The sequence below is a fragment of the Chelon labrosus genome, assembly GCF_963514085.1.
Source record: "Chelon labrosus genome assembly, chromosome: 1".
Classification (NCBI taxonomy): domain Eukaryota; kingdom Metazoa; phylum Chordata; class Actinopteri; order Mugiliformes; family Mugilidae; genus Chelon; species Chelon labrosus.
In genome coordinates, this window is record NC_140337.1 from 26600842 (window position 1) to 26617274 (window position 16433).

The 16433-nt window shown below is 38.4% G+C and overlaps 2 protein-coding genes across 3 annotated transcripts in view; one reads left to right on the forward strand and one right to left on the reverse strand.

Annotated features, from left to right (window-relative positions):
* The window catches only part of LOC311505499 (tripartite motif-containing protein 16-like), a 204388-nt gene that overhangs the window by 105348 nt on the left and 82607 nt on the right, over nt 1-16433 (reverse strand). The gene's annotated exons all lie outside the window — the stretch shown is intronic.
* LOC311507904 (endonuclease domain-containing 1 protein-like) lies at nt 10305-15917 on the forward strand. Of its 2 annotated transcripts, XM_084572448.1 has the most exons (3): nt 10305-10386; nt 14251-14586; nt 14953-15917. In XM_084572448.1, exons 2-3 carry the CDS (start codon nt 14260-14262, stop codon nt 15535-15537), a joined length of 912 nt encoding a protein of 303 aa, XP_084428574.1. In that variant the 5' UTR covers nt 10305-10386; nt 14251-14259; the 3' UTR covers nt 15538-15917. The 2 variants fall into 2 exon arrangements, with proteins under 2 accessions (XP_084428574.1, XP_084428575.1); XM_084572449.1 differs by lacking the exon at nt 10305-10386 and having other exon boundaries at nt 13904-14586.

The window sequence follows — 16433 nt, forward strand, 5'->3', positions numbered from 1 at the left end:
TAAAGAGCATAGCAGGGGACCATCCATGTAATCAGGCAATATGGAAGAAAACCAAAGTTATGACAGTTTACATTTTGAAATGGGGTCAAATTGACCCGAAGACAACAGGAGGGTTAAAGGAAGGAAATCTAAGACATTATTATCATGTCATTATTAGAAACTGCACAGTTGGAGCAGTCTGTAATTCATACCTTTACCTGGTAAATACAACATGTGACTGGTCTGAGAAAACAGGAACTGATTGGTTAATATCAAACTAAATGTCCTCACCACTGAAGAAAGAGGAACTCTATGTTGTCACAGACATAGTCTCTGAGCGGAAGCCAGTCTCTGTGGTTTGGTAGGTGGGGGCTGGGTTGTTTCCAGTGTTCTCAAGGTTTGTTTTTTGTTTTTTTTACAAAAGGTGATCAGTGATGAATCCTCTCTATGTTGGTAACTGAGCACTGTTCCACTTTATTCTTAATAACTTCTTCCATGGAGGTTATGAGCTCTGATTGTTCTACTTGACTAATAATTCTATCTTCTAACAGTTAACAATGATCAGCAGCAATAATGAAACAAAGGCTTTATTCATGTTCTCATAGTTGAAATAAACAGAAACACTTTAGTTGAAGATACAACATTTCACATGCTCTCTGTTTGAAATGTTATTTTTAAATGCAGTAAATAAATGTTCTTTTAAACTTTTACTGTTGATCCATGGTGAACAGAACCTGATCTGGAACTTGAAGATTTCTCTTTAGTGCATCAGTGACAGAAACACATTTGTTGATCAGAGAAAACTTCAACAAACAGCAGGTTTTTCTAGTGACTGCTTCCACTGCAGTGGTTGGAGTTGATGGAGTTTAGTCAGAAAGTTCTTTCGTCGGTGGTTTGGAACAAACAGGATGAATAACAGGATCAGATGTTGGAACGACTGAATGAGGTCAGACTGTAGATTGTCCTTGTTGTATCTGCAGAGAGTGACCTTTGACCTCATGTGTTCATGACTCTTCACCTCTGTCTCCTCTCACAGGGAGAAGATGATCTGCAGGATCCTGCTGCTCATCATCCTCAACTCATGTGTCTGTGGTCAGTTTAGAAATTGACTTGATGAAGTCCAAATCAATTGTCAGTCTTCAATGATGGAGTTGAAAGACTCCCATGTTCCAGTTCTCAGTGTGTCTGCTCCTCTCTTTATCTCTCTGTCTCCTCAGCAGCAACATTTGAAGTGAATGTGACACAGAGCTCCTATCAGGCAGAGGAGAACCACAACATCACCCTGGAGTGGACCTTCACCACCAAACCTGACTCTTCCTACAAACATCTGTTTATATACTGTAGCTTGTTAACCAATCAGAAGGAGTTGATTCTGTATCATGTACATGAAGGTGTTGAGGTGTCAGAGTCTCAGGATGAACAGTTTTCAGGACGAGTCCAGGGAGACAAAGACGTCCTCAGAGAAGGACGAATCAGACTTCATGTGTCCAGACTCAGGACTGATGACTCTGGTTTGTACCTGTGTGAAGTGAAGACAGATTATGGCTTCAGCTCTGGCAGATGTCGGCTCAGTGTCACTGGTAAGTTGATAAAGTAGAAGTAAATAGAAGTCCTTTTTAAAGATGCTGACTGATTTTTGAGACATGAAAAAGTGTCAACTAATATCTTGATGTTCTTTCCAGCAGCTGCTGATCAGCCTCAAACCCAGAGACCAACGTTAAGTCCAGAACCACAGACTGAAGGATGGAGCAGACAACGTGTTGGACTGATAGCAGCAGTAGTACTAATAGCAATATTAGCAGCAGCTCTACTCATTGTCTGTACTAACATTTGGTTTAAGGAAAGAAAAAAGAGAAAATAATCTTCTATTTATCTCCAACTGGAAATTTAGGTGTTGCAGCAGAAGGGAAAACAATCAAATGAGAAAAAAATATTTAATGGAGAATATATTACAAAAGCAATAGTTAAACATGTAAGCATCAAAAAAAGACATCAGAGCTTTTGTTAAAAACCTAAGACACAAAACCTTCAGACTCCAAGACTCTTCTCCTCCAGTCACTTTCTTCCATATTTGTCTGTGTTAAATAATGTTCCTGTTACTCTGAGTCAGAGTTTAAATGATTTCTTCCATCATTAATAACTGATGTCAGTGTAAATGATTCTTCTAAAGTCTCTTTAGATTTAGTCCAAAGACTCTAAACTGTCACCAGCTCCACTTCTTCTGATGTGACTCATCATGTTTCTTCATCTAAAGCTCCATCCAAATGTTAACAGCTTTTATCATCACTGATGTCTTTCCTAATGTACAGTGTATTATAGTTACTATTTATTTATTGCAGAATGATGCTGCTGTTGTTCTTGTTCATCATAAATTGCTCAGTGACTTCTAAATAAAGCGGCTCATCTTTAAACCTCTAACTTTTCTTCTGGAGTTTTGAATGGTGACATGATATTAATCCCACATTTCCACCACATTCATTTTCCATTGATTAAAAGCCCATGTAATCAAACAGCACTTCAGTCAGACTAAGAGCAGAGAAACAAACACCATTGTCTGTCATGAGCTTTGTATTTTACATCAAATAGAACAACTGACATGTGAATGAGAGATTCAAGTTCAGTTCTTATAATCTCACCAGTGTAGTTTTTGTTTGTGTGATCAAGTCTCACTTTCAGTCCTGGGCAGTGTAACAACAAATGTTTGGTCAAATTGAAGGTGAAACAATAAGAGGAAGATGGGGTTTCAGGGTGCCACCAATTTTTACAAACAACAACAGTTTTCACATCACCACTTACAAGATTTCAAACTGGGAAAACGTATTTGTGTATTTGCAGTTTTAAATCATAGCATGACTTTAATTCTAAACTACCTGTAGCAGCATCTCATAAACAGAGAGCTCCCCCTGGTGGTGAGAGGACATGACAGGTTCAGTGAGTCTGCAGCACAGATAACCTACACTAGTATTCGCTCATCTGCCTTTACACTCGTATGAAATTAAGTGACATCCCATTCTTAATCCATAGGGTTTAATATGACGTCGGCTAACCCTTTGCAGCTATAACAGCTTCACACCATAATCCCCCCTCCACCAAACTTCACACTTGGCACAATGTAGTCAGACTAGTATCGTTCTGCTGGTAACCGCCAAACCCAGATTCATCCATCAGATTGTCAGATGAAGAAGCGTGATTCGTCACTCCAGAGAACACCTCTCCACTGCTCTAGAGTCCAGTGGTGGTGTGCTTTACACCACTGCATCTGACGCTTTGCATTGTGTTGGTGATGTATGGCTTGGACGCAGCTGCTCGGCCATGAAGCTCACTACTGTTCTTGAGCTAAGTTTGGAAGTCTGAAGCGACTGACTCTGCAGAAAGTTGGCGACCTCTGTACACTATGAACCTCAGCATCCACTGACCCCACTTCCTGGCTGACTCGCTGCCATTCCCAATCACTTCCACTTTGTTATAATACCACTGACAGTTGACTGTGGAATATTTAGTAGAGAGTTTCATGACTGGACTTGTTGCACAGGTGGCATCCTATCACAGTACCACGCTGGAATTCACTGAGCTCCTGAGAGCGACCCATTCTTTCACAAATGTTTGTAGTCTGCATGACTAGGTGCTTGATTTTATACACCTGTGGTCATGGAAGTGATAGAAACACCTGAATTCAGTTATTTGGATGAGTGAGTGAATAGTTTTGGCAGTATAGTGTACAATGATGTGTTCATTATTCAGGGAGTTTGCAGGATCATATTGTCTCCTCATGGTCCAGTAGTAAATGGTTTGTTGTCTGGTACTGGTCCATGACCTGCTAAATGAGGACCTCTGATTTAAAGGCTCATTTGAACCAATATTCTACTAATCATGGATACTAACTTATTTATTAGAAAGATTCACTTCAGTCGTTTTACTGTCATGAAATAAAGATATATCAGCTGACTCCTGAAACAACTGGAAATTACAGTATGAGAAGATAATGCAGAGTTTTGTAATGTAATTAATTAAACAGTTGTGAGATACAAGAGGAAGAATGCCTTCAGAAATATAAAGAAAAGTGCTGGAACTGTTATTATTATTATTACTATTGATTATTATTGATATTATTGACAAACTGAAATGACACCACTTGACCAGATGGCGGCGCTATAAGATAATTACAGTTTTTCTCAGTTGCTTTGGTGCTTTTCTCAGATCAGAATGAAAGTTCTCACAACTATTAGTTCAACCTCCACAACATTGAGTCATTTGTGCACATCATCGTAGCAGTTTCTCATTCCTTTGAACAAATTGCAAATGCTTTTGGACATGTATCAGTTACTTTCATACAATTCTCTGCTGTTTTATAACATTATCATTTGCTTATGTCATGTCAGTCAAAATGAAACATACTTATGAATGCTGAATAGTCATTCCCTATAAAACTAATAGTCCTTATTTCATTGCTTGAGTCATTACATACAAAATTGTTGAACTAGTTGTCAAAATCTGTCCAGCTAATTTCATACATTCCTTTATCATTTTTTTCCTGAAAATGTCTCCTAAATTGAACAATTGCTCTCAGGTGAACTTCAGCTTTCACTCATGAGGAGGTGTGTGAAGCATTAGTTGTAACCAATGACAGGCCACTTGTCCACAGTCACTCAGAGCTGAATCCCATGAACCCTCACTTGGCAAGCATATATGAACCAAGCAGGACATAGTGTGTACCATTTCTACAATTCTGAGGGGTGAGAATCCGCGGAGGAAGGGGAAGGGGACAAAACAGGGGCAGAGGAAGAAGAGGTGAAGTACATAGTCAAATTCCTGATGAAATTAGGGCTACACTTGTGGACCATGTTGTGAATCACGGCCTCACTATGGCTGAGGCTGGTCGACAAGTGCAACCAAATGTAGGGAGAACCACTGTGAATTCCATCATTCAAACATTTTGTAGGGAGAACAGGTATGTATAGTATTGGACAGTAATCCAATACCTTGTTCATACTTACTGTACATTACTATAATTTTACTCTGCAACACATAGGACTGCAAGACAACCTCGCAGAGGTGGAAGGGGGCCTGTTTTTACTCCACAACAAGAGGAAGCCATTTGTGCAATGGTGATTGCAAACAATGCAATAAGACTGAGAGAGATTCAGAGCGCTGTTATAGATGATGACAATATCTTTGGCAATATTGAATCTGTTTCAGTCGCAACAATTGACCGAGTGCTCAGGAGGAATGGAATGCGCATGAAACAACTTTACAATGTGCCATTTGAAAGGAACAGTGAAAGAGTGAAGGAGACCCGTCACCAGTATGTACAGGTAAAGCTTGAGTGTGCGTTCTATGGATACTCTGATGTTCAGCACTGTAAACTGTTTTACTTTGTGTAGTTCCATGCAGTACACTTAACAGTTCTGTGTATCCACAGTAGGCTACATACTGTACACTATGTTGTCAAAAATGCATTATGTTACACAGGGAAAGTTCTTACAATTGGGTTTTTTTTCTCTCTCCGTCTCTTCTGGGATAAAGCGTATACTGGAGCTAGAGGCCAGGGAACCACTGCACACATTCATCTACATCGATGAGGCAGGTTTCAATCTGGCCAAAGGCAGAAGGCGTGGAAGAAACAGAATTCTTCTTACTTTTCTAGACACTCTTTACAGAACCATAGTCCCTGAGAATGAGAGGGGTCTAACTGGAGACCATCTGAGCAAGTATGTTGTCGTGTGGGATAATGTGAGCTTTCACCACTCACATCTGGTCAGAGAGTGGTTTGCAGCACATGGCAGGATGGTGGTTGGTCCTTAATCCAATAGAAGAGTTTTTTTCTGCCTGGAGGTGGAAGGTTTATGACCGGCGTCCACATGCCCAAATGGCCCTGCTAACAGCCATGGATGCTGCATGTGATGACATCACAGTGGAGTCCTGCAGAGGGTAGATTCGCCACTCAAGGAGATACTTTCCTCGTTGCCTTGCAAGGGAAGACATCCGCTGTGATGTAGATGAAAATATGTGGCCAGACAGACAGGAACGTGTGGATGTCCAGGAATAATTTATGTTCAGTTTACAGTAATATGTACTGTTATATTGTTTACATTTGTGCACAGTTCTACCATAATGGTATTTCTTATGTTTGTTCTAAATAAGTGACTGTGTCTTTTTTTTGCACAATGCTAGATGCTAGAATTGCAAAGAGCATATGCAGTAAATATGTCACAATGAAAACATGACAAAGCCATTTGACTGTCTTGTTCATAAACAATGGTGTCAGGACTTATTATTTTGATGACACAGACAGTTTCATTGACATGAATACTTGCTTTTGAGGAATCAACTATTCATTTTGCAGGTTATCCACTAGGTTTTGCAGTTTGCACTAATTGTTCTGAGAAATGCAGTAACTGTTGTGCAAATGTTAATAGTGATGTGAGAAATGCACCAAAGCGACTGAGAAAAACTGTAACAAAAAGCTGCTGACTCTCCAACTTTCTCCACCAGGTTTCTTCTTGGATGTGTTTAAAGTTTCTTTGGTGAGCATGAGCCTTTAAATCACACTCACGAGGAAACAGCTGATGTGTTACTGGCACATCTCTACTAAATGGGTTACTGTGGTAACAGTGAGACAGATGTGGGGAAAAAATCATCTACATGTGTCCTATTACAACAGCTCCAGTTTTCTCCATAAAGAACTAGCTTCATTTTGTTTCTAAACATTTCATCTTTTATCTGTCCTTATAAGGCTCTGATGTTCAAGAATTAGAAGATATTCAACCTCCTACAGAAACAGAAAGAGAATACTACCCACATTTGATATCTGGTTGAACAACAAATACAATAACTGAATATGTGTGTGCCAATGAACTTCAACAACTGCAATTAATCTGAAGAAATTGCATAAAGTAAAACTATTATTTGACACCAGAGTTTTCCTGAATGAGCTCTCTGCAGCTCTCATATCAGAGTTTCTCCAACGTCTTTTTCTAATGTGTCTCTGATCTCCAGGTGGATTAGTTTATTGTCCACCATTAAAACATTTTGAAACACTGAAAGTTGAGTTTTTAAAAAGCTGAAACTTTATGATTGAATCTTTATACCAGATTCCTATGTTTTTATCTTCTTGAGCTGACGTTACAGCACAAGTTGATTATCAGTTTGTTGTGTTCCATACCACTGAAGACCAGCATGCTAGATGTTTCCGTGCTCCTGCTTTAGATGAGGTGTTGTGATCAGGGCTTGACGCTTAGCATTTTTCCCAAGTAGCACGTGTGCTACTAAGTTGAAAAAATGTAGTAGCACACAAATAATTTTAGGGGCACGATGAAAAGTTACCAAATAAAGTGTTTTTCTTTAATAAAGTGACATGAGGTCAACGAGGAGGCATTTATAAGCAAAACAATTAAATTCATAGCTTTTTAAGTTTTAGTTATAACTAAAACTAAAAATATATATATTCTCTAAAGAGTGCAGAGAGAATAATACTGTAACATCTCATGTATTGTCAGTTATTTATAGGTGCGAATGTGCACAGTGCAACTGAGACAGTATCAAAACAGCAAGTAAAATTCTCCAAAAAGTGCAGAGAATAATACTGTAACAAGTACTGACAACAGACTTAAGCTTATTTGGCCTGTGTTATAACATAGAACATTCATACAGCAGGCAGGGTTCACAATGCCTATGAGATTTACTGTGTTTCACTAAATTATCTCGTTTGAAGTTTGCATTGCCTGTGACATAAACAGACTTCCAGCTGCTTGCTTCTGTGCTTTGCAGTACTTACATTAATTCGTTTTCGTAAAGGAGCCACGGGAATGTTCACATTAATTGTCAATTGTTGCTACAGTGTTAAAAGAACTATCCATCTTTGCTTTTATTTTTATCAAGAAAAATTGGTGCACTGCACCTTTAGAAAAATAGCGCTGTCTCTTTAAGAAAGACGGTAGTCTTGAGTTGTTGATTGTTGTTGAAGTTGTGCGTGGCTGTGGATGTGTGCCGCTGCCTGAGGGCATGTTGCAAATATAAAGTAAAAATAAATAACGATGAACGTTTGTCTTGTTGTTTGTTTTGGAGTTGCAATGGATGAATGTTTTAGACTAAAATTTCAAATGGCACGCGATCTACCCGCACTACCTTAGAGATCCACTCAGTTGATTCAGGACATTGCTGAATGACATGTTGTTAATTGACTGAATGTCCTGATCATTGTTCTGTCATGCAGTAAACAACCATAACAACACAAACAGATATTAATATTAGTTGTGAACTAGCTTAATTTTATTTCTAGACATTTTCTTGTTATCTCTTCTTCTAAGCCCCTGATATTCAGGAAGAGATGAACTGATAATTATCATCATGATATAATCAAACAGGTAAAACAGTCTAGATTTCAGTCAGAAACATAAAACTAGATAACAGCCATGTTGATTTAATAACTACAGACCCAGCTCTATTTTTATGTTTATTGCTTTACTCTCCTGACAGATACCTCAGTCAGGTCAAGTTGCAGTCTGCAGGCATATAATTGGTTGTTCAGGTGTGAGAGAAGAATTATCAAGTCATAGAGTTGATGTTGTTGTCAAACTGGAAGTTGTCATCAAGGATGTTCATTCTCTCTCAGGCTGTCAGCCAGAGTTTGACACTAAACAAGCACACAAGTGCATGCCTTGCTTGCGTGTCCTCTTAGACACAGAACTTGTTTGTTCAGTATTTTACTATGCTCCAAATGACGATGTTATCTCCAGACAGTGTTTATGCAGGTTGTGTCTTCAAGGATGGAGAAATATGTAGATGTTAAACACAGAAACACATACTGACATCCTTTCCTCCTCTTTGTCTCTGTGTAGAATCACAGTGTGAATGGAGGAGTCTGGAGGGATTGTGTTTTAGAGACCAGTCAAATATTGTCTGATGCTGCGTTCTCACTTAACTTCATATCAAATAAAGCAGGTGAACAGACTGCAGCTGATCTTTGTGTCATCACAGTGTGTTTTATCAACTTGTACCAGGTTTGTAACTGCATCAGTCTAAGAATGATCAGAATAAATATGATACTGAGAGGTTGAATTAAAATAAGATGACACTTTTTCTTTATTTTACAGACCTGCCTCTAAACCTTTCAACCCTCTGCTCCCAAGTCGGACAATGAAGTTGTGTTATTTACAAAAAGGAATAAAAAAAAGTCTGACAGGTCAGACAGGGCTCCTCTTAGAACAAGTTATCAACAAAGTGTCATTTCCATTGTCGTCCTTTCAAAGGAGAGACATGATTCCTTCAGTCCTTCAGTCATGTTTCTCAGCTTTGTTTCAATCAATTGATCAATGCAGATTTCAGACCTGCTGACAAGTCCTAAACTCTGACAAGTGAAGAGAAAATAAAGACTTTAAAGATCCTGCAGCATCTAAAGAGAACACATGACAACAAGAACCAATGCTGCTGTTTCTTTGCACTGTTGGACTTTTAAACAATAGATAATGCGATAATCTAGATAATGATATCTGATCTCTGGAGGCCTAACTATTATTTGATACCAGAGTTTTCCTGCTTCACAACTGCAGATCTCTAGTCAGAGTTTCTCCAACGTGTTCTCAGAGTTTCTAATATGTCTCCAGGATGAATTAGTTTGCTTTTAAAAATTGAAAGTTGTGTTTTTAAAAAGATGAAGCTTTATAATTTAATCTTTCTACTGCATTCCTGTTCTTTGTCTTCCTGATCTGACATCACAACACAAGAAGGCCTTTTTCTGTCTTTCTGTTCCGCAGAAAACTAGCACGCTGTCTCTACTAGAGTATGACAGGGTGGAGATTTACTGGTTGTTCTAGGGAATTCCCATTGAATGCAGGTATTTCCTTTAAGCAGGTATGCCATCAACATTTCTTTCTCTTCTGTTCTGATGAAATATAAATATATTTGCACCTATTCTAAAGCAGCAGCCTGAATCATAAATCACTGATTGTTCTGATATACAGTGAAGAAATCATTCTGAATGACAACAAACACACAACAACACAAACAGCTGTTAATATTAGTTATGAACGAGATTCATTTTGTTTCTAGACATTTTCCTATGATCTGTTCTTGAATATCAGGGTCTTAGAAGAAGAGATGAATTAATAATTATCATCATGATAATGTCAAACAGGTAAAACAGTCAATACAGCAGCTACAAATATAAACTAGATAACAGTCATGTTGATTTAATAACTACAGACCCAGCTCTATTTTTCTGTTTATTGCATTAGTCTCCATATACGTCAGTCTGTTTGCAAGCTCCTCTTGCAGGTATGTCGAGTAGCCGGAACCTATCTCTGTCACACCCATAACATCCACATAAAAACCTCATGCTCACATGTGGTACAGTAGAAGGAGGAATGTGAGGCTGTAACACGGTGGAGACAACTACTATTTCCTCTTTTGGTGAGTCAGTTTTCATTTTACTGAGAAAACTGGATGTTTTGTGTTCACTGTGGGTTTAGACGAGGTGTTGTGTTTTTATCGTCTTTCCAGAGTGGAAAGAATGTAGACTGAAAGCTTTTATATGATATATCTGAATAAGTTAGTTTCCAACCAGGGAAACCAGAAGTGTCTCAGTTACAAAGCTACATTTCTTTTGCTTGAACAAGTCAAAGTCCTTGTTACACTCTATACAGTTTTCATTAATTTAGACAAAGGCTTTATTCATGTTCTCATAGTTGAAATAAACAGAAACACTTTATTTGAAGATACAACATTTCACATGCTCTCTGTTTTGAATGTTATTTTCAAATGCAGTATGTCTGTGAAGGTTCTCAGTCATCCAGGTCATGGTATATCCAACAAAGGTTCAAAAAAGGCAAGTGGACTTGCAGAGTTTTCTGAGAAGACGTTTCACCACTCATCCGAGTGACTCATCAGAACTGAAGAAGCTACTCAGATGAGTGGTGAAACATCTTCTCAGAAAACTCTGCAAGTCCACTTGCCTTTTTTGAACCTTTGTTGGATATTTAAATGCAGTAAATAAATGTTCTTTTAAACTTTTACTGTTGATCCATGGTGAACAGAACCTGATCTGGAACTTGAAGATTTCTCTTTAGTGCATCAGTGACAGAAACACATTTGTTCATCAGAGAAAACTTCAACAAACAGCAGGTTTTTCTAGTGACTGCTTCCACTGCAGCGGTTGGAGTTGATGGAGTTTAGTCAGAAAGTTCTTTGGTCGGTGGTTTGGAACAAACAGGATGAAGAACAGGATCAGATGTTGGAACGACTGAATGAAGTCAGACTGTAGAACAGGGGTGTCAAACTCATATTTGTTCAGGGGCCACATACAGCCCAGTTTGATCTCAATCAGTCCAGACCAGTACATCTCCAATAGAAAACACCAGCTTTGTTAAAAATGGGAGTTTCACACATATTAGATGTTGATATGTGTGACTAATGGGAAAGTTGGGACATTGTCATCAACTAATAAAAAGACTTCTTTTTATTGCTTCAGGTGCTTTATTCATTATTTTAAACGTGTTTTTTTTCCACTTATTTTTCTCTTTGTGTTATTTCTTTACTGTATGAGAGAAGAGTGATCAGGTCCTAGAGTTGGTGTTGTCGTCTGTACTGAGAGAACTGGAGGTTCAGACAAAGTGTCCTGAAATGAAGAATAGACGTGTTGATAGAAATCAGACTGATGTCCAGGAAGGTGATCTGACAGACTGACTCACTGAGAGCACTACGTCAGAGGACACATTCAGGAAATGCTTTCAGCTGGTTTTAGGAGCAAAACATTATCGCCCACTTCTGTGTTTCACCTTGTTAGTCAACCTCACTCCAACTCAGTACCACCAATTTTACACTTATTTATGGAATATATGGTAAACAGAGCTCATTTACATAGCACCACCCAGTGGTGAGCAGGTCAAACTGGCATCACAGGTGGAGAGAAATTGAATAATGTCGGTGCGCACATACGCACATGGACACCGATTCAAAGGTAAATGTAAATGAAACCTCTGATATTACAATCCTTCTAGCTGACGTGACCCAGGCAGAACAAAGGAACAATTTACAGTAGCAGATTAACAAGGACTCCTGACCGCAAACTAGCAGACCGGTGTGACAGCAAGGTGGAAAATTAAACGATAGCAAGTTGTACTATTTGTAAAAAGGCTGTAAGATACAATGGTAACACAACAAACTTGTATAAACATATTTAATTGTTTATTTAGATAGGGACAGTGCATATTGATGGACATCAGTACAAGTACACAATGTAAATATGCTAGAGTTAGCACCATAGCTAGTTTTCATCTATTGTCCCTAGGCAGATACATAAAAAACAAACAAAAAAAAAAACACATATGGATTTGTTTAAATTCCCCTGCCCACCTAGCCCCTACAGACCCCTGAAAAGAAGAAAAAAAAAGTGCACTAAAGGGGAGAAATGCCTAAACACTTCCTTACATTATTTATAGTATTTGTTGTGGAGTGATAATTTTGTACACTTTGTTTATTTAAGAAAAAAAAAATCCAGAAATAAGTGCAATAAATGAAGAGATTTAGTTTTTTATTGTAGTTTCTGAACACTGTGCCTGAAAAATAATTTGTTTTTATTTGTCCTCAAGATCATTTTGTGTCGTTTCTGAACAAAAACTTTTATTGTGATAATAAAGTATTTTGTATTTACTTATAAACTTTGCCCAAATTCTGTACCGCATTTTAACTGATTAATAATCCAAAAGGGAAATCACAAAAACACTTAAAATGTCATTAAAATTCATTCAGATTTAGATTGATGGTTTGTCCACCTTAATTATTAAAAAGTATCGATATCGGTATCGGCGATACTGGCCCTGTATTTACTTGGTATGGATCAATACCACATCTAGTGGTATGCACACCTCTAAGTGACAGCGGGGACGGCCAATCATACAAGAAACGGCAGAGCCAATGGAGGAGCTTGTGGGCGGGGCTAAACTAAGAGAAACAGGCTTCAGCTAGAGCGGCCGTTTTCCGCTTGGTCCTAGTGCTTGATGTTTCTCTGTTTACTATAGTAACATTGTTTTTGGACGGTAAAAAGTGCAGGGGACCAAAACCTGGAACCTGGACACAAAGTGGAACGGTGTGCTGTGGTCTGATGAGTCCACAATTCGAAAAGGTTTTGGAAATTATGAACGCTGTGTGTTTGAGGTGTCTGAGTGCCTGTGTGGTAGGCTACTATGTTCCCTCACAGCCTGCAGCGGTTGTTTCCTTTTTTTTATTTTTGTTTCAGCTTCTTGTAGGTCAGCCACTGATTTACAGAGACTGGCTGAACTGGAGTTCAAAATGCCTTTTGTTGTAGACGTTACACATTCTCCTCTTTTCCCGTGGCCCGTCCTGAGGTGAACCACTCCACATCTTGAATGTATCGTCACTTCATGATCAGAGTGTTTTGCTATCAAAGTTCTGCCAAGTAGAGATGAGAAGCCATTTTTTCTTGTTTCTCCTGTTTTTGGTTTGGGAGTGTATTTCATATTTCATTCATGACACGGATACTGTAATCATACAGAGAGAACATAGCATACCTTTATCTTTTCTTTTTTTCCTAAACTGGTCACCTGATAGCTTTGACCTTTTTCTGTCCATCTCTGTGTTTATTTGACACTCGACAATCAACAGATTTCTATCCCCCAACACTGTCACTCACGACCAGAAGTCAAGACTAAACCAATTCACCTTGGTGACCACATAATCGTTTTGTATTACCTATTTTTATTTGGCTATTTCACACAATTCATAAATACAAAAACGTGCAGAAGTTATAGGCCTGTATTTATAATATTATGAATGAAATGTGCGTTATATGGACACAATTTTCACAGTACATGCGTGGAAGCATGTACATGTAGCAACATGCGTCGACTGTCGCTCACAGTGTTTTCATTTTCCTGATAGGACTTGTAGTTTTTGAGATACAGTAGGAGGACAGACCCCATGACCTTACCTTATTGAATGATTAGACAAAGAGATAGATTTTACAACAGCTGACAAAAGCTCATTGAGTGATTAGACAAACAGACATATAAACTAATTTAATATGATTTCTCAGAACATTAAGTTTGAGGGCAGACCCTCAAGCCCAGTTTTGTACTTTTCTTTTCATAATAAATAACAATTAATAATTAACACGTCATAGAGGTTGATCCACAGTTTCATCAAATAAAGAGTGAATATAGTGTGAACAATCATGGGTTTTCAGTTGATCAGTTCATTTAACTTTAACTTGACATGCAACAAACTATAATACACTGATTTTTATTTTATTTTTTACAGTGATCCACCATGACATTACTGAAGGCTCTCCTGCCCCTCGCTGCTCTCCTCCTTCTGTCCGTCGTTCCCACAGAAACTAAAGTGGTGAACTCGATGGCAGAGTGTAATGAATTCTTTCTTGACAATAATCCACCAAATATCCCAAGAATCTTGGAGGGAGGGAACATCCTGGACCAGAACAGATACAAACCTATCTGCCAGACTTTGGACAACATAAGAACCTTTGTGACGCTTTACGACACCGAGAACAAGATCCCAGTGTTTTCTGCTGCAAAGTTCAGAGGGAGTTATAAAGGCGAAAAAATTACCCCCCCTAAGTGGATGATTGAACCACAGGTGAGCTTTTTAACAAAGAAAATACCATAATACTAAAGTATTTGTAGATGTTTTTTGACAAGTCTCATTTTATTTGACATCAGTTAAAAGTTGTTAATCAGTTGAAAATACATGAAATAAACTGTTATGATGCTGCAGTGCATTGCCACAGTGTCAGTTACTCTACCTGACTCTTTGGACATTGTTGAGACCAAATTATTGTCTAAACTCTCAATCTGAATTTACTTTGAAAATGAAGCAAAAGCACCAAAAATAGTCTTGTTTACTTCCTAAGGATAATTATGTGGAACCAAATACTATATTTACTTTGAATCTACTTTGATGTAACCTTGTATGAAACAGTAATTTAGTTTTTAATTATTACAGCTTGAGGACCCAGATGACAGCGACAACATGAAGTCACCATACAAGGAGAAAACCTACGAAAACCAGGCTGTGTCCACCGACTACAAAAATGAAAAAGGTTTTAATAGAGGCCATTTGTTACCAAGCTCTTATGGATCTGATAAAACTGAAATAAAATCCACCTTCACCCTGACCAACATTGTTCCACAAAACAGAAAATTCAACAAGGATACCTGGGGCCACATGGAAGAATGCATCAGATGTGTTATGGATGAATACTGCATCAACAACAATAATAAAATAGAAGGTTTTGTAGTAATTGGAGCACAGCCCAGCACCAACAACACCCTCAACAACAAGGTTAATATTCCTTCCATGCTCTGGTCAGCATTCTGCTGCTACAACAGCACAGAGGAGAAATGGTTAGCAAGTGCACACTGGGGTGAGAACAGTAAAATTAAAGACAAACACCTGCAGCCTAAAACTCTGGAGGAGCTCCACGAGGAACTGGGAGTAGAAGTGTTTCCTGGACCACACTGTCCTCTCAACACAACTATCAGACAGGTTGACCCAAAACTTATAAGTGACTGCAAATGCCCAAAGTAGGCGTACACGACTACTCCTACTGAGATTACAGCAGAAATGTCATCAAAACAACTTACAGATGCATTAACATGTCAATATATAGATTGTGCAGAAGCCGCCGTTACTCTCCCAAGTACGTCTCTTCCTTTCAGCTTTCAGCTCCTCATCAAACTCCATCAAACTCACCTCCTTCTCCAACCTCTAACCCTCCTTTTCCTCCCTCTAACACAATTCTCTCTCCGTCACCAGAATGTCCTTTCCTACTACCAGTAACAGAATAACAGCTAGCTTTGCTTTGTGCTGACCTATTTGTATATCCATAATCTAAAATAAACATCGACAGTAAATTCAAATGGTAATGATGGAAAACACACTTGTGTCTTTGTGTGATCAGTTGAAATCTGTATTTAATCCAGAAATAAAAGTGGCACAAGGAAAACCCACGTCTCAGAGTGTCTTACTTCTCAATATACATCTCCAATAGAAAACACCAGCTTTGTCTTTAATAGAATCAATGACTCATGAATGAAAGAAGCTGTGTTCTCATTTAATAGAAAATATAAATCAAGTCCAGCAGGTAAACAGACTGCAGCTGATCTTTGTGTACATTCAGTGAAAACAAAAGCTTATATGGAAATGAGTTCCATGGAACTGAACCAAGCAGGAAGACAGAGACAGAAAGTCTGTCACTGATCCTTTGTTTATTTTACTGTAGTCTCTACTACTATACGGTCATAGCTGGTTTTCAGGAAGGTGGGAAACTGAGAATTTCTTGTGTCGTGATGTCAGCTCAGGAAGATAAAGAACAATTTATAGAGTTTCAAAATGTTTTTAATTCTGGAAAACAAACTAATCCACCTGGAGATCAGAGACACATTAGAAACTCTGAGGACATGCTGGAGAAACTCTGACTAGAG